The following is an 18,572-nucleotide window of genomic DNA, read 5'->3' as shown; positions in this document are numbered from 1 at the left end:
CTCCTGGCTGCTGCCAGAAAATGCATCTCCCTAGACTGAAAGCTGTCCCCACAACCCCATGCATTCTGGCTAGTGCCAGACAGAAGAAAGTTACCCCCCCCCCCCCCCGTCACTATCTATTTTACAGGGCCATCTGTTCAATGCACCACTATCACCACCTGCTCCTCCTTTTTCTGAAGGGGGGGGGGTGGAGGCATCTTACCTTCACTGTCATTATTCTTTTGGGTAAATATGGTACTGTACAAATAGATATCCTGTTATGACACACCATCTGAATACTGGACTGGACAAATGTCAAAGTATCTATTCCTGAAAATATTCTTCTTTTGTACTGATAGTACATTTCATTTCATTTCATATTTAATTTATATCCTGCCCTCCCCTGGAGGGCTCAGGGCAGCAAATATATCAACTAACCCCCAAATCACAGTTCCCACAACTACAGAAACTAAAATACAGTGAACTAGCATAGAGTCTGCTCCAACAACCCTCCCCAAACAGTCCTTGAACGGGTGGTGCCCTTCGGCCGCTGCCCAAGTCAGCTGCCTTGGGCTGCTGGTGGAACTCCTGTTGTAGCTGCCAGACCCCACCCCCTGCAGGTGTTTCCAATGGGGTGGGTGGGGAAGGACTCTCACTCCTTCCCCTGGGCAGCATGTGGCAGCTCACCAGGTGGACTTCTGCTTGGCTGGCAGGCAGGCAAACCAACAGGGAGGATCTGCCCCAGGCAGGGCTGAACAGGCTGGCTGCCTTGGGCTGCTAGTGGAACTCCTATTTTAGCCGCCAGACCCCACCCCCTGCAGGTGTTTCCAATGGGGTGGGTGGGGAAGGACCCTCACGCCTTCTCATGGGCAGCAGGCGGCAGCTCACATGAAATGCCTTCTACTGGGTCAGACCATGAATTTATCAAGGTTACTACCATCTGCTCTGATAAGCAGTGGCTCTATGGGATCTCAGACAGAGGTCATTCACATCACCTCTATCTGATCTGTTTAACTGGAAATGCCAGGGTCTAAATTGAGAACCCTCTGCATCCATATTTTCATAGGATTCACCACTCAGAAGAACTGCTGTATGGTTGCTGAAAACTCTTGCCCACTTGCATGCGTTTATTTTGCAAAAGGCTTCAGTCTTTGCACCATATTGTATGTTAGTCTCTATAAGCATGCATGTATATGTATGTGCATCTGAATCAATGTGCCTTCTCAGAAATTAAAGACCTCTCAGAAGACCTCTCAGAACTGTCCCTGGTTGACTCCTGGGCTTTTGTAGTATCATTTGTTGTCTCTCATACAGGCTGTTAGAGGCATCTGCACAGTATAGATTTACCTTTATGATCAAAATATTCTTGATAAAAGTAATAGCAGATTAGTATTTGTATATTGCTGGGGTTCATTAGTGACAGCATTATACTTAATATTTTGCCAGATGAATTCTTGTGCAGTCATTGGTCAACTAGATTCCATGCTTGATATCATTCACTGGAAACAACATTATCTTTTCTGTAAACAATCCATGCTTTCTTAGAAGCCACAGATCATTAAATATTTTTCTCATGTATTCAGATTTAATTTTTGGAATCATCCTAACCACATTTGAAAATTTCCACAAAACAATATTTTGAAAGGCATTGATGGCTGGCTGTTCTTGCAATATAAACAGTACATAAAATAATTGAAGAAACCATTTTGATTACCCTTTTCACAATGAGGCCCGTAAAATCCATCTGGACACTCACATACGTGCTTTTCATTGCAAAACCCTCCATTTCTGCATCCACCAGGACATTCAGCTTGAAACAAAATAATAATAATAATAGTAATAGTAGTAGTGGTAGTAGTAGCAGCAGCAGCAGTAGTAGTAATAATAATATCTTTTATTGACATAAGATTAAATAAGAATAACTGTAATCATGACTATATATATACACACACATATGTACATATATAAACACATATATACAAAGATTTGAAGATACAAAATGAAGAAAAAGACATGAAAAAACTATTGATTCTGTAAAACTTTAATAAAAAATTAGCTACCCATCCACAGACAGAGAATCAGAGTTACCTAACAAGAAAAGAAGTCTACGTGAGTGTGACATTTCATCTGGTAACAGAGAAATCAAACTGGAATATTTAGCAGCTGTGCTTTGTTCTACCACCAGGGGCTCTGGATTGTGCCATATATAACCAATAGTTTCCAAAAAGTCTGATGTATCTACTACCCCTAATCCAGCTAATACTGGTTCTGACTAAAACCAATGGAACAAGTTAGTAATGTCACTGCTTTCAATGGGTTGTACTTAAAACTAAAACAGGATGGAACATTGAAGATAGTCTTCAGCAACTTGGATTTGTCTTGCAACAAAGACTGTTACCATATATGGAACAAGAAATGCCTGATGTTCAAACTGGATTCAGAAAAGGGAGAGGCACTTAAGATCATATTGCAAGTGTTCACTGGTTATTAGAGCATGCGAGAGTAGAAAATCAGCTTGTATTTCATAAATTACAGCAAAGCCTTTGACTGTGTAGATCATGAAAAGCTATGGCTGGTTTTAAAAGAAATGGATGTGCTGTAGTATCTGATTGTTTTGGTGTACAACCTGCACTCTGGACAAGAGGCTACTATTAGGACAAAATATGCAGAAACTGAATGGTTCCCAATGCTGTTAGACAAGGATGAATTCTATCTCTCTATGTATTCAACCTGCCTACAGAACATATCATAAGGAAAACTGGATTAGATTCAGATGAAGGTGGAATGAAAATTGGGGGAGGAATATTAACAATTTGAAATATGCCGATAATACCACACTGGCACAAATCAGCAAAGACTTGAAACAACTACTGTTGGAAGTTAAAGAAGGAAGTACGAAAGCAGGACTACAGCTGAACATCAAGAAGACGAGTAATGACTGCTGGGGAATTAGACAACTTCAAAGTTGTGTAATTCACAATGAAGAAACTGAAATTGTTCAAGATTTTCTATGAATGAAGAAACTGAATGAAGAAATGAACTGAAATTGTTCAAGATTTTCTATTCCTTGGCTCCATCATCAATCAAAAAGCATGATATTCTGATTGATTGAATAGTATTTGGATAAAACAGGGAAAGGCAGTTTTGCATAGCACACTGATACTAAGTTCAGTCACAGTTTTTTGCATCTGAATGGGTGTATAATCTGTTGAACATCCTAAAATGTGACAAGAGCAACTTCTGGTTACCTTGCTGACATGTTTTAAAGAAGATGGCATTCTGAGGGGTCTGAAGTATGATATTGCCTTCTGAGTTCATTATGATTACCGTAACTTCAAATGCTGCCACTCCGTCTTGTTTCCCCAGACAAGGAAATCCAACCCGAACAACTAAAAAGGAAGTGGGGGGGGGGGGGATGAAATTTGTAAAGTTAAATACAAAGTTATTAATGACCAGAAAGGCAATTTATATGGAAAACAATTACTGTGAAGAGAACAAGACAATTCCATTTTACTGCCAACCATATTTACACTCCTAATGCCTTATTCATTTCAGTGAACATGGTTTGCTGGCATCCATCACAAGATTGTCTTAAGCCAAAAGTCAATCTGTCCCAGTATCCCATTTCTGTAACAACCTGATGATGCTCTCATAGCTATGGAAAAACCTATTCTCCCTGTCTAATTCAAACACTGGAGATAAATAGAAATGGGAGGAGGGGAAATTGTTGGGGTTTTTTTGTGGGACTCATTGCTCGTGGGTGTTATGTTCATATCACAACACTACCACCAATTTTGATGACCTAATTTCTTATTTTGTATGTCTAAATATTCAACTTATTTTATGTAAGTCTTATTTTATATGTATTCTCCCCTCACCAGTCACAATTACTGAGACTTATGACTGTCTTATGTTGCTTGGTTTTCTGTCTCACACATACCATGGTTGGGGAATCCACCAAAGAAGCACTTTCAGTATAAAAGTCACTACTGATGAAGGATGTCTTTTTGTTTTTGTTCTATATAAAGTCAGAAATATGAAGATGTCTGAAGTAGAATTTTAAAAGGTTTATTTTTCTCAGCTTAAGGAATGGTATTGGTCAGGTTAACAAAATGTCATCAACATTAACTTGGCTTGTAACTGAGGCCGTTTCCGCATGGCCTCTAAGCGCCCCCACGCCCGAAGCCAGCTTCTTCCCCTTCTCTTCCAAACCTGGTTTCAGCCAGCCGTCATCTGCTGGTCTTCCTGCCCTGTTTGCCCACGCTGCCCTCCGGACTCTCCAGGGGTCGGAGGACAGCGAGGGAGGGACTTAGGAGGCCAGCAGGACGCATCGGTACAGGGACGAGGTAAGTGGGAGAGGGAAGGGGAAACAGCGTGTTCCCGGCGGTGCTGTTCGCACCGCGCCGCCAGGAAGTCGCTGTCCCCTCAAAAACAACCCTTTAAAGGGTTGTTTTTTAGGGCGGCCTGACGCCGCCCTGAGGGAGGGGAAGGGCAGCCAGGTCGGCGCTGCTGCGTTTCAGCAGCGCCACCTGTGCGAACGGCGGCCTGGGGGCGGCGTTTTTACCGCCCCCAAGCCGCCGTTTTTGGCCCATGCGGAAACGGCCTGAAAAAGAACGATAAGGAACTTCACATAGATATATACATAATATATTTTGTATTTTAAGATGTAACTAAGGTCATTCTCATACAAGTTGATATGTTTATTATGGACTGAGGCTGATTTCTCTTGGGAGTTGCTATTCTGTGTCATGTACATAAGCTTCTAAAAACAATTGTTCTTAACTTGGAAGAGTTAGGAATGTATATATGCTTTCCCAGTTTACTTCTTTAAACTAGCCTGGGATAACTCTTTTCCTTAGAGCTATTTCACATGGACCCCTTCCACACATGCAGAATAATGCACTTTCAATCCACTTTCACAATTGTTTGCAAGTGGATTTTGCTATTTCGCACAGTAAAATCCAGCTGCAAAGTGCATGGAAAGTGAATTGAAAGGGCATTTTTCTGCATGTGCGGAAGGGGTCATTAATCTCTTCGGGATTACCCACTCTAGAATAGGGTTATTTATCTTTATGGATCCTGCTTGATCCCAAAACCAATGTGTGCTCTCCTCAAGGAGAATTCTTCACAGACAGTTTATAACTCACTCAGTTCTCTCCAAATTATGTCTGATAATTTCTCTCCTTTGACTTTCAGCCCTCCACTGTTTGTTTTCAATATCATCCTTGGTATGCCATTCAAATTTCCTGTCAATCACTGGATTTTATGACTGGGACAACTCAGCTGTCCATCACAGTGGCCTCAGTAGTCTTGGTGAGGGCAGAAAAGAGAGGGTTACAAATTCAGGAAATAAAGAAATATTAAGGGAATGCTGTTAGTCTCTCATGTCAGAGCCATCTCCACCTTGCTGCCACGAGGGGTAATGATGATCACAGATGGAGAATAGACAGGAGTTATAACCAAGGATCATTACCATACCCAATTTATCAGATAGATCCATTATGGGAAAATATGTTATTTCAGTTACATTTACTTCAATGCAATTGATAGTTTACTTTGAAGAAGTCGGTGGGAACAAATGCCAGCGAGAAGGGAGTCAAAGGAACCATCCTAAAGTTTTTAGTAAAATTGAACTACATTAACTGTTAGTAGCAGCACTTTGTAAATAAGGTATCAAAATGTGTGGGAATATCAGTGGTTATTAGCTGCAATGAGTAAATGGATCTTCCATGTTTACAGACTGTATGCTATTGAATACCAGTTGCTGAGTGCAGCAGTGAGGAGAGCTAATCTTTTTACTCAGTTTATGGCTTTCCCAAGATGGTTGGTTGGCCACCCTGGGAAGTACAACATCAGATCAAATGAGCCTTTGGTCTAATCCAGTAGGGCTCTTTCTATCATCTTCTGAAGAGAAATGGGATGGGGGGGGGGGAGCAAAAACAGACAGAGCTATAACAAATTTTGTCAAGTGTTCTAAATACAATGAGGAGTATTTAGAATAGAGAGAGATGGCTGCTTCCAATACAAACTTCTTTTTAAAAAAACTACAAAGAGTCAATGGAAGGCAGTAAATCTGTAGTATTTTACTGAGGAGAAAGGCCTGGTAACTCTACAGCCTTGGAATGCTGTTCTGTGGTTGTTTCATCCAGAGATTGCTAAGATTAATAGTGACAGTTATTTGCTTTCTTCATGGCTGGCTTCTCATTGATACTTTAAAAACTACATCTGTTACTTAGTTTCTTCCTCCTTCCAGCACATTTGAGATTTTCATGCAAAATACTATTCTAATGTAGTGTAAGTCTATGGCGTAGGAGGTTAAGAGCTCGTGTATCTAATCTGGAGGAACCGCGTTTGATTCCCAGCTCTGCCGCCTGAGCTGTGGAGGCTTATCTGTGGAATTCATTTTAGCCTGTGCACTCCCACACACGCCAGCTGGGTGACCTTGGGCTAGTCACAGCTTCTCGGAGCTCTCTCAGCCCCACCCACCTCACAGGGTGTTTGTTGGGGGGGGGGGAAGGGCAAGGAGATTGTAAGCCCCTTTGAGTCTCCTGCAGGAGAGAAAGGGGGGATATAAATCCAAACTCCTCCTCCTCCTCCTCCTCCTCCTCCTCTTCTTCTTCTTCTTCTTCTTCTTCTTCTTCTTCTTCTTCTTCTTCTTCTTCTTCTTCTTCTTCTTCTTCTTCTTCTTCTTCAACCAATAATCAAATATACCTTATAAAGCATGTAAACATGGATCATCATAATTTTCTTCACTTAGATGGTCAGGAACAAAGTTAAGGTCATAGTTGTAATGGTCATAGTTGTAATGTTCTTGCTGCTTAATTCTTTTTCAGACATATACCTTTAGCCCTGCTTCAGTTCCCATTGACAACCAAAATGCAACATTTGGAGCCAGGAAATAAAATGTTTCCTCTGAGGAGTTCTGCAATATTTTTTGCTCAAAATGTTTTAATTGCAGCTTGAAAACATTTCAACTGCATCCTTGATTTTAATAATGCTTTTGTTTTCAATGTTTTCAAAATGTTTTGGTTTGCTGTACATATCTCTTTAAAATGTTTCCCATGCCTCTCTGCAGTCCCTGGACTTCCCCCTTGGCACCATTTTCTGAATTTGCTTCGTTGTCTTGCCTGCTTATTTTTGTCAGTTTAAAAAAAATGGAGGGGGATGTCTTCTCATCTAGACACAACCTCTGAAGAGTTACAGCACAAGACTTGGAAGCACTGAAGCATTGGATCCATGGAGAAGTAACTCTGCCTCCTGGAACTATTAGAAAATGGAGATTGGAATCATTTCAAGGGGGTGAGTGCAAACAAACGGGGATGAGGGTGTGCATTTAAAAATGTTTTGCAAACATTTTGAAAATGTTTTCATTGACTTGTGCAGAAATGGCCACTGTTATTCATTTGGCTGAATTTGGATTAACCATTCCTGTTAGCTTACTAATACGTCATTTTGACACATTCAAACATTTCAAACCAGTTTACTGATTCTTACTGCATGCCATATGAATTAATTTAGTGTGAGCATATTCTGCGCTACAAGGTGTAAGTGTATTGGTCTATCTGCACATGACTGCCACATGGAAGTATGATCTTCATCTTGCTAACAGTCTTGAAACTCAGTCACCAGAACTACAATTACAAAACGCCTATCTTCATTCCATTCAGACCTCCCAAAATGATAGTTAGTGGAGTTCCAGCTTAAAAAGTAAGAAGCCATATCTCCCTGACAAGAGTGGGGCATGAAGTTAGTCAAAATGGAGAACTAAATTTCAGCCTTCTCAAATGGTTATTCACTGAAACTGAAGCAAGTTTCAGAATAATTATGTTCTCACAAGTTCTTGGTGCTTTGTTAGCTGCTTTGCATCTGAAGATATCAGCTGGCATATGCATGACTGGACAAATAGAAATATTGTGCACTAGAACCAACCCTTTCACACACCTTGTTCAATTTTTATGTTGAATCAGATTTCACAGCACACTTTCATTGTTGCAGTCTATTGCTGTCTATTTTGAGTTTGTTTTGTGTTGGATGTTGTGGGTTTTCCAGGCCATGGTCTGGTAGATCTTGTTCCTAACGTTTCGCCTGCATCTGTGGCTGACAACTTCACAGAGGGAAGTCTGTTACACACTGTGTCTGGTAAGTTTGACTGGTTCATTGTCAATGCAGGGGAGTCCTGACACTAAGCCTGTTCTGTATCAGTGTCCTACTTCATGCTCCCATCGCCGGCTGAAGTAGCGCATGTTTTATCGGCAATATTAGTCTTTATTCAAGGACTAATGAAAAGACCAGTGGTCCCTAGCTCCATTATGGAACAAACACTGTCTGAGATGTTGAATGTGGAGGAGGAAGCTTTGAAGTCAGACGTAGCTTCAGTAGCTCCTCTGATAGAGCAGTCTGCACCCCACCGAAGTGCTTTCGGATTTGGTGTGGGGCCTTCTGTCCACTCATCTCCTTTCGGGCACCGGGAGGCTATTGGGCTCGGTCGCCAGCTGAAAACTTACAAATCAGTGCAGTCGATGGTTCTGGACATCCTGGCTGACTGGTACTCTTATCTGGGTAACCAACCTGTGGATTACAAAAAACCTGTGGATTAGAAAGTATGGTATCCATCGGACCCCAGTGGAGGAGGCTGGCATCCACGGCATGGGGCCCTGAAGAATTGGGAGTGCCTCCTCAGTCCTACTGGGCCAAGCAGGTTCGGCTGAATGGGGATTGGGCCCAACGGGAGCGCCGATGGGCTTAGCAGTGGTCTACCCCGGCAGCGTGTGCAGCAACCGGTGATAAGGAATCTGAAACAGCAGCAACCAGGGTGACTGGAGGGGACAGCAGAGACCAAGGATCCGACAGAAACATGGCAGCAGTCGAGGCCTGGGAAGAAGAGTGACAGGAATACGAGCAGCGGTTTGCTGAGATGCAGAAGGAGATGGAGAATCTACAAACAAGGGCCCTGACAGCCAAAGGACAACCAACCCAGCTCATCAACAACCCATCAGGCGGAGGCCAAGGAAGTGGTGCTACATCAGCACAGACGAGTACTGGAGTCGCTGGGGGAACGGGAGTGCAAGGAGCAGCGCAGGTAGTGGTTCCGAAGATCAGGATCCTTCCTATACCCACACCTAGTCCAATGAGAAGGCGGATGTCACTACGATTTAATGGATCAGCCCAACAACTACCATTTTCTTGGTACAAGTGGATGTTCATATGCAAGACTATGGACAGCAATTCCAGAGCGAGAGAGAACGAGTTCATGATGTTGGTGCACTCCTGGAAGGACTGGCGGCCCAGTGGTATGTGGAACTGTTCAACAGGCAAGTGGATGAATTACGCACTTTACCTTGCTTCCTGAGAGATCTCCGCAATCATTTCGAAATCCCATTGGTAGGGGAGCAAGCCAAACGAGAGCTGATGAAGATACGCCAGCAAACCTTTCGTTGAGTTCTTGGACCAGTTCCGTGCGGTGGCCAGTAGGATTTCAGATTGGTCCGACCAGATGCTTGTCTATGCATTCACTGAGGCATTGAATCTGGAGCTCCAAAAATGGGCCCTGATGGGGGGCAAACAAACTAATCTGGAAGAGTGGATCCTGTTGATCGGTGATACTGATGCTCGGATGACCATGGTAAAATCTTTTGAAACCAAGCCCGTGATGCCCCGATGCCCAACTATGGCATTTGGAGCTTCTGGTGCCCATAAACCATCAGACTGTACAGCAGCTGAAGAATCAGTTTATGCCCGCAGAAGAAGATTGGGGCTGTGTCTGTAGTGTGGAGACAGTGGGCATCTGGCAGCTATCTGCCCAGCTAAACCGGCTCCTCAACCGGCAGCCCCACCATCTGCCAAGCACCCTAGCGTTAAGCCAAGTAAAGCTAAGCCCAGGAGCTCCAAACTTGCCATTGAAATTGACCCCTCCTTTGCAGATTCGGAGGGGGAGGGGAGCTCCTTGCCAATGGCCCGGTCAGCAATAAAAGTGACAGCTGAAGAGGATAGGGTGAGTGCTGGGGATAAATCCATTGTACTGTCACTAACTGTGACAGCCAAAAAATACCAGGATGTTGGTGCAAGCCTTAGTGGACTCTGGTTGAAATCATTGTTTTGTCCACCCCAGTGTAGTTGAGGGGCTTGGACTGGAATTATTTCCATTGCGGCATCCCATTCAGTTCTCCCAAATGGATGGTAGCCCTATGGTGGGATCACCCTCTCATTTTAAAACCACCAAAGTTATGATCCAATGTGCCCAACATTGGGAATGTAGCAACTTCATTGTCACCAACACCTCCAAATATCCAGTGTTGTTGGGCATGCCTTGGTTAGTGGATCATAACCCAACAATTTTATGGGTTGACTGCATTGTTCGTTTTACTGATCCCCTTGTGAGGAACATGTTCATGAAATCCCCCCTGAGCTTCCAGTAATAGGGCAAGAGGACTTCAAGAGGCGGATTGCCCCACCATTCCAAGTCCATATCAGGACTTGGGGACTGTATTTGAAGAACGAGAATGTGATACGCTACCACCACATCAAATCATGGACTGTATAGATTATAGGTTTTAGCAAGACTGCACAGGCACTTTACAAGTGTAGCTATACTAACTTTTTAATCTTTTGCCATAATCAAATGTATTTTACCTACTGCTTGCTTTTTTCGTGAGCTGACCTTTTAGTAAACAGTCACTGACTCTGTGTAAGTACAATAATAATTATAATAGTGTTGCAAATATTCCTTCTTGTAAATACCATAGACTATGTAATATTTTGTATAGTGCTTCTAGTACTCTTATTATAGATTATAGATTATGTAACATTATCAATAGTGCTTCTAGTACTCTTTTGTCTATATATATACTATGGTAACGGTACCTTGAAACTGATGTACCTTGATCTTGTACTACTGGTCGCTGACTGTAAATAAAATGACTTGAGACTTGAGACTGTAAAATTGAGTTAATTCCAGGGGCAAAGTTACCGAAGGGGAGATTGTACCCCATGAGCCCAAACGAAGGGGAGATTGTACCCCATGAGCCCTTACGTGAGTTTTTGGAGAAGAATTTGGCTAGGCACTTTATCAAAAAGACCACCAGCAGCTTTGCCGCCCCAGTTCTTTTTGTCAAAAAGAAAGATGGTTCCCTTCGCCTCTGTATTGACTATAGGGGGTTGAATGCAGTAAAAAATTCCAATAAATACCCCCTCCCATTAATCAAGGCTTTATTGGCCAGTTTGGGGAAGGGGTATATTTTTACTAAACTGGACCTTCGAGAGGCTTATTACCGCGTTCGGATTGCTGAACGTTTTGAACATCTTACTGCTTTTAACACCCAGTATGGCCAACATGAATACCAAATCATGCCCTTCGGGTTAAGTGGGGCTCCCGGAGTGTTCATGAGCGTAATTAATGATGTTTTACATTATTTACTATTCAAAGGAGTAGTGGTGTACTTAGATGATGTTCTCATTTACTCAGAGGATGAACAAACTCATCTGCGTTTAGTGCGGGAAGTACTCCAAAGACTGTTGGACAATTCCTTATTTGTGAAATTATCCAAATGTGCCTTCCACCAGACTAAGTTGGATTTTTTGGGCTATAGAGTGTCAGCTGCTGGGTTACAGATGGACCCAGCTAAGGTGGAAGATGTAAGGAAATGACCGGTTCCCACTACCCAGAAGCAGCTGCAGTCCTTTTTGGGATTTGCTAACTTTTACTGTGACTTTATTCTGGACTTTGCCAAGCTTGCTCTTCCCCTTACAGATCTGTTGTGGACCAAGGGGAAGGGTTCTGCAGCCACCCGTCCCATGGTCTCCGCCATGGTCTGCGGCATGTCAACAAGTCTTTGACTCTTTGAAAAATGTGTTTACTACTGAACCAATTTTGAGACATGCTGATCCGACCCTCCCATTTGTAGTGCATGTATATGCCTCTGACAAAGTGCTTGGTGCAGCCCTGCTCCAACAGGACCAGGAGGGCCAGTTATTTCCATGCGCCTATCTGTCCCAAAAGTTCTCTGGTTCCGAATTAAATTGGACTGTTGGTGACAAAGAAACCGGTGCCATTGAACAAGCACCGGCTACATGGCAGCATTGGTTGGAAGGGGCGGCGCATCCTTTTGAAGTCTGGACTGATCATAAAAACTTGGCTGCTCTTGGCACCCCCGGCCGCTTGTCTGCTAAACAACTCTGCTGGGACGATTTCTTTTCCCACTTCAAGTTCACAGTGCATTTTTTCCTGGGCAAATCTTCCTCCAAAGACTCACCAACACTCTCAATTTCACCCTCTGATTCAGTGGAAAGACTGTCTGTAGGACCAGGGTAAGCATTTCCTTTCACTCCTACCATTGGCAAAGGCATTGGAATGGGCACTGATAAATTATCCAGGCTCTGCTTAACTGCAGGGGACATCAACAGCCGAAGTAGGTTCCTCAGTAATTCTGGATGCACTAACAGCAGCTGCTCCTGAACTGTCAGAACTGACTCCAAAGGCACAGGAGCTGGAACCAAGTGGGAGTCTACATCCACAATCGACCCAGTTGGTGACAAGGATAGAACAGATGGGGTCCTAGTTGTCCTTACTGGAGACACTTTTGTTTTCACACTGCCTCTCTCTTTTGAAGGACTCCTTCTTCTTGACAAACCATCCTCAAAGTGTTTGGTCTTCCTCTTAGCTTTTTTACATGGGAGTTCTGAAGCGCAGCTCCCCTCTGTCAGAGACTGCCCATGATTCCAAGGTTGAGCTGATGGAACCGAAGGCCCCGCTGATTAAACAGAAGAAGCAGATGGTGATTAAACAGAAGAAGCAGATGGCGATCCAGCCCTTTCTGACAAAAGTGGGACTGGGTAATCGACCAAAGTCAAAGTCTTTTGCCATAAGGCAGCCTTAGGTTTTGATGCTCAGACATTACTAGCCTTGGATGTGAATTTTTGGCAGACTTCACATGCCCCAACGTTGTGCCTTCTTGCAGGCAAAGTAAGCACAAGCTATACTCATCAGTACGAGTCATTATAACACCACACTGGATGAATTTCTTAAACAAACTGTTGTTCGCCGTCATAAACAACCTCCACCCCAGTGAATGGCACAATAATTTTTAATCTTTTACCCAAACATGCAGAGAAGCTTTCACCCAACTGATTTTCGTTGCTTCAAGAAAGGAACTGGGGGGAGGGTTCTCTACTGTTGGGCAAGGAACCATTGGAGGGAAAAGAGGTCATGAGGCAAGTATAATGGTGAGACCGCCCTTTAGGAAGGAAACTCATGACTGATCCATGGCTTGCCTGCATAGGCGCAGTCCCTGTGTGTGGAATGCACAAAAGACTGAAGGAGAACAGCCTTAATGTACAAAGCCTATGTTGTGTCCTCAATCTAGTGTTATCACTACACAGAAGCAAATAGTTTTTTTAAAATGTAGTAATGGTTGTTGTGATATTGAAATGCAGACCCAACATCCAAGAGACCCCTGGCCTCAGAAAAGAAAAACTCTAGCCTGGGAATCAAGCAATTAAATCCTGGAGGTTCAGAATGAGAGAAATTGATTCCCCTTTATGGAGGCAGATAGGCAGGGAAATGATAATGATAATTTATGCACAAGATAGATTGTTAGCGGGCCTGAGTTAGAGCCACAAGCACCAAATACATGATTGGGTAAAAGGAATGGCAAAAAGTGTGTGGAGTCTCATTTCAGGATAGGTCAGATAGTAACCTTCTCAGCTGGAATAGAAGGAGTTAAAAGCCTCAGCACACTGTGAAAACATGCAAGTCAAGACCTGGGAAGCAGGAAAAAATGAAGTTTGTCTTGACCAGCCTCTATGTCAATGTTCCAGCGTTGCTTGTACCCATTCTTCTGAAGAGAATGTCAAGGTAAAATCAGTGATTTGTACAACCTGGTTTGCTTCTTGGTTTCGTTGTTTCTTATTCTGTTCCTCTAAGACTTCTGCAAATGTTTTAATGCTTAATGTTTTAATGTTTCCTGATACTAGAGAAATATAGATATATGTTACTAAATGAAGATCACTGTTTACTTCTGAAGATCTCAGACTGTGGCCAGACATTTTGTACCTATGGACCAAATTACCTGGTCAGGCTCGAGAGCTAGGGGCATGTTTGTCTTTAATGTTTTCTCTTGTTCTCAGTTTGTCTGTGGAATAATGGTGTATATATGTATGTATTTCTTTACTTTAAGTTTTTAATTCTGCCCTTGTCAATAGCAAGCAACTGTTCTCTCTTTTTATGTCTCCATCTTCTTTCTCATGTTCTCCTTTGATTCCCAACATGTCATGACAAACCATTGTTCGTTTTGACCCCAGTTTATTGTGCAAACATTGGTTAGGCTACCAAATGTACACAATAGACTACAGTTAATTTGGTCTATAGTTTGCTTCCTTTGTTGCCTCTAAGTCGTATTCCAGATGGTATCCTGAGCTGCCTTGCATCGCCTACAGGCTGGCAAAGGTTCACATAGTATGCAGCCCTCTTGGATAGCCGCAGTAAATAGAGTGGGAACAGGAAGGCAAAGCCGAGCCTTCTTGGAAGCTCTTTAGTTATGATGACTATTAGCCCCTCCCCCTTACTCTTCTTGTCTAGCCATTCTGTTGCATTCTGCACAAGTTTTTAACAGAAACAACATAGATCTTTTAAACTACTCATCACCTTTCTCTCTTGCCATTTTGCCACATTTCATATTCTTGTTTTCTCTTGTTTTCTCTCAGAATTAAAACCTTGGAAACAAGCATATGATCATAGGCACTAAATCACTAAGTAAAGGCTTGAAACAAAAGTTTGGAGTGATGAAAAAAGTGCTCTGAGAACTGCTTTTGATTGTAACAGTGTTTTGTGTAGAACAATTTCTATTGAGTATATTGGAGAACTTGAATTAAAATACATGAAAAAGTAAGACTACTTATCCTGCTATCTTTTAAATTCTCCTTGGAAGAAGCTGAAGCTACACAGTCCTGTTTCATGAACAGGAAAGAGTAGAGAGAGAAGTCAGAGAGAGGGAAGTATTAGAAAATGCCTGTGATAATTGACTGTAACTGGAAAGGTTATTTTTTTCTGCTGCTCTGTTCAGTCAACTGTATTCATGTACCTAGGAAGAGCTGGGCTATTGAACAAACTGGGATTTGTGAATTCAACAATAACAAAAACAATGCTAATCATATTAACAAGTCAGTTTTATCATCTACTAGCAAAGTACAATACATGTTACAAGCTCAGGCTAGCTTGATCTTATCAGATACTATAAACTAAGCAGGGTTGGCCCTGATCAGTATTTGGATCGGAGACCACCAAGGAATGCCAGGGTCATGATGCAGAGGCAGGCAATGCCAAACCACCCAGTGGTGGGATTCAAAAATTTTAGTAACAGGTTCCCATGGTGGTGGGATTCAAACTGTGGCGTAGTGCCAATGGGGCTGGGCGGGGCACCACAGGGGTGTGGCTGGGCATTCCGGGGGTAGGGCATTCCTGGGCGGGGCTGTGGCCAGGATGCAGCCGCTGCGCCGGTCCTTGGGCGGGAAACGAATACATGCAGGCGCAGGCTGCCACGCACGCCGGTGCACCTCCTGCTAGACTTCTTCAAGTTCCGTGCACTACTGCTGAAAGGAGGGGCGTAACTAAGGCAAAAATCACGTGGCAACATCACCAATTAGTAACCCCCTCTCGGCACACACAAATAATTAGGAACCTACTCTCGGGAACCTGTGAGAACCTGCTGGATCCCACCTCTGAAACCACCTCTGAAAATCTCTTGCCTTGAAAACCCTATGGAGCTGCTGTAAGTCAGCTGTGACTTGACAGCCAGAAACAAAAATACCCCAGGACTTTGCTGGGCAGCTTTTGGTCACAACAGTATGGACTCCCAAAGGGGGTGCCCCCATTGTTTCCAATGGGAGCTAATAGGAAATGGGGGGTACACTTTTGTCCCCATGAACCAAACATCACCAAGCCTGGGTGGTATCATCAGGAGAGTCTCCTACTAATACGACCCAGGTTTTGTGAAGTTTGGTCCAGGGGGTCCAAAGCTATGGACTCCCAAAGGGGGTGCCCCCACCCCCTTGTTTCCAATGGGAGCTAATAGAAGATGGGGGCTACAAATTTGAGGGTCCATAACTTTGGCCCCCATGAACCAAACTTCACCAAACCTGGGTGATATCATCAGGAGGGTCTCCTAAAGATACTCTGCCATTTTGGTGCTGCTAGCTTAACAATTGCACCCCTGACATCAGGCACACACACCCCACCCCACAAGGGGCAGGCCTAGACATCTTCACTAGAAACATGCTGCAGTGAGGATGTTGGAACCTGGATGAAAAGGTGCCAATTTTTTTGAAATGTTTTGGTTGTATCTAGATTACAATTTTTTGGTTGTATCTAGATTACATATTCAGTGGGAATTCGGCCTTAGAGAAGGAAGGATGCATGCAGACATGTTCAGCTGGATCAGAGTCTAAAGTAACTGAACTGTCTGCCCAAACTAGATAATGTTTTGGTGCAATTCACTGGAAACTTTCTCTCCATAAACCTAACTACAATAATTGGAAGGGGTGTGTGTGTGTGTGTGTGTGTGTGTGTGTGTGTTCTATTAAATAATTTGTGTTCCTTTTGTCAGATTCATTTATTAAATTAACCACAGGCAGTCAACAGAAAAACAACCAAAAGATGACACAAATATGCAAGACAGGTAATAAAGTCAAGAATTTATATAAAAATACATCAGGTAATAAAGTCAGTAACATGCAACAAAATAAAACATTTTATAGAATACACATAAACTAAGCTAAAGGACTTTGGGTGTCAAACTCATTTGTTACTAGGGACAGATATGACATAGGTGTGACTTGGTTGGGTCAAGCCCGAAGTAGTGGCTGTGTTGGGTGGTGAGCCTCCAGCAAGTTTTTCAGCCCAGTTTGGCACATGAGAGTTCACTTGCCAAGCCAGATCAGGAGCATGGCCGGGGGGTGGGGGGCTGACTGCCTAGTCTCGTGAGCCTCCAGCCAGGCTAGATTGGAACAGGGAATGGGTGGGTGCCTGAACTGGCAAAGCCTACAGATTGACAGTGAGGGGATGTGTGCCTCATCTGACCTGTGGGCCTAAGCAACCATCTCAAGGAAATGAATCTGGCCCCCTGGTTGCGTGTTTGACACCTCTACTTTACAATATCCAGATATTCAGTTCTACATGCATACAAAAGAGGCTGAACAGAAAGATTTAGTTCAGATACACATTTTTATAACATTCCATCCCTTCAAAAGCTTGCACGGTATTCAAGACAATTCTACTAATATAGTTACAGACTTTACAACTTTATGAGGCCTCTGCCACACTCCGTCTTTGGGCACTAATTTTAGAGAACCCCCACATTTCCGGTCAATTACAATCTTAAAGTGGATGTAAAATACCTTGGCAGTGTTATTACTAACAGCACAGTTGTATCCACCAACTAGAGCCACCAGCTGTTATTTGGCTAACACTGTGTAGATGCTGAAGATTTAAAATAGTGGTGCCTTTGTGAGCATTCTGAGAACCGCATTTTATATACATGAATTTTATGCATTGCACTTTGAACTAATTCCTGCTAGACTGCATCCATTAACAAGTCTAACAGGGTTTCATTGTATAGAGAAAATATATAAAAGAGGCTATTCAGGAGACACCTTAAAGGTGAAGTACAGTTAATTGATGTCACATTATTTCTACATTGTAAATGTGTGTCATTATGGAAACCTTTCTCTGGATGGGTTGCTGACAGAACAGCCTTCTTCTGCTGGAGAAAGCTTTCCTCTGACAGAAGAAGACTTTTTCCATTCAACGATCCAACCCACTGTTTCAAAACATACACATTCATTAACTGTATGCAAATACCACAAACCTGATGCTTTGTGAGGTACTGTGCCAAGTAGAGGGATGTTTACAGTTGGGTCAGCCATTATGCCTTTATCCAGTGAGCGCAAAGACAGGAACTCATAAAAATATTCAGCCTATAAGAAAATGATTTTAAAAGAAATGTTATTCTAATTGTTTCACTTGGCGTCATTTAACCTATTCTAATGAAGAGAGGACAATAATGTGGTTTTTACATTTTAGTCTATTTACAGGTGTTGTCATGTTTATGTTTACTGCTATTGCAAAGTGTTCTACACAATTTTAAACAAAAATCAAAGGACCAGAAAAAGACTGCACAAATATATCTGAAGCAGAGGGCCTGTCCTCCCTCCTACTGAGTCTTATTGTAACTGAGGGGATTTTTAACTGGAAAAAGGTACAGGACAGATGCTCCCTTTCCCAAATCCATATTGGGGCTTGTAGGGGTGCTTTATTTAACTGGACTTGAAATTGCTGTGAAAATTATGTAGCTCTGAAACAAATAATATAAAGTATTCAACACTTACCAAATTGTGCAATTTTTGTCATATGCCAGTCATATTATAAATACAAATTTTAATTAAACCTTCAGTTTAGACTTACTGGGATTTCTTGATTAATTTTGGCAGGCATCAAATATGAAATCTTAAAAGCTGTCATGAAATATAATCACAGTACTAAATATTATTACAGTTCAAGGACGTAGGAAAGGGGGGTTTCCTCTGGTTCAACCCCCCATTACATA

The 18,572-nt window shown here is 42.7% G+C and overlaps 1 protein-coding gene across 1 annotated transcript in view; it reads right to left on the bottom strand.

Moving 5' to 3' along the window:
* The window catches only part of WIF1 (WNT inhibitory factor 1), a 62,357-nt gene that overhangs the window by 8,856 nt on the left and 34,929 nt on the right, over window positions 1-18,572 (bottom strand). Inside the window, exons 3-5 of the mRNA XM_048500700.1 lie at window positions 17,835-17,943; window positions 3,228-3,368; window positions 1,694-1,789 (exon numbers count right to left, since the gene is read on the bottom strand). Of these exons, the coding sequence (XP_048356657.1) occupies window positions 1,694-1,789; window positions 3,228-3,368; window positions 17,835-17,943 (346 nt within the window). The remainder of the gene's footprint in view (window positions 1-1,693; window positions 1,790-3,227; window positions 3,369-17,834; window positions 17,944-18,572) is intronic.

The sequence above is a fragment of the Sphaerodactylus townsendi genome, linkage group LG06 (assembly GCF_021028975.2).
Source record: "Sphaerodactylus townsendi isolate TG3544 linkage group LG06, MPM_Stown_v2.3, whole genome shotgun sequence".
Classification (NCBI taxonomy): domain Eukaryota; kingdom Metazoa; phylum Chordata; class Lepidosauria; order Squamata; family Sphaerodactylidae; genus Sphaerodactylus; species Sphaerodactylus townsendi.
This window is presented reverse-complemented; position numbering and strand designations above follow the sequence as displayed.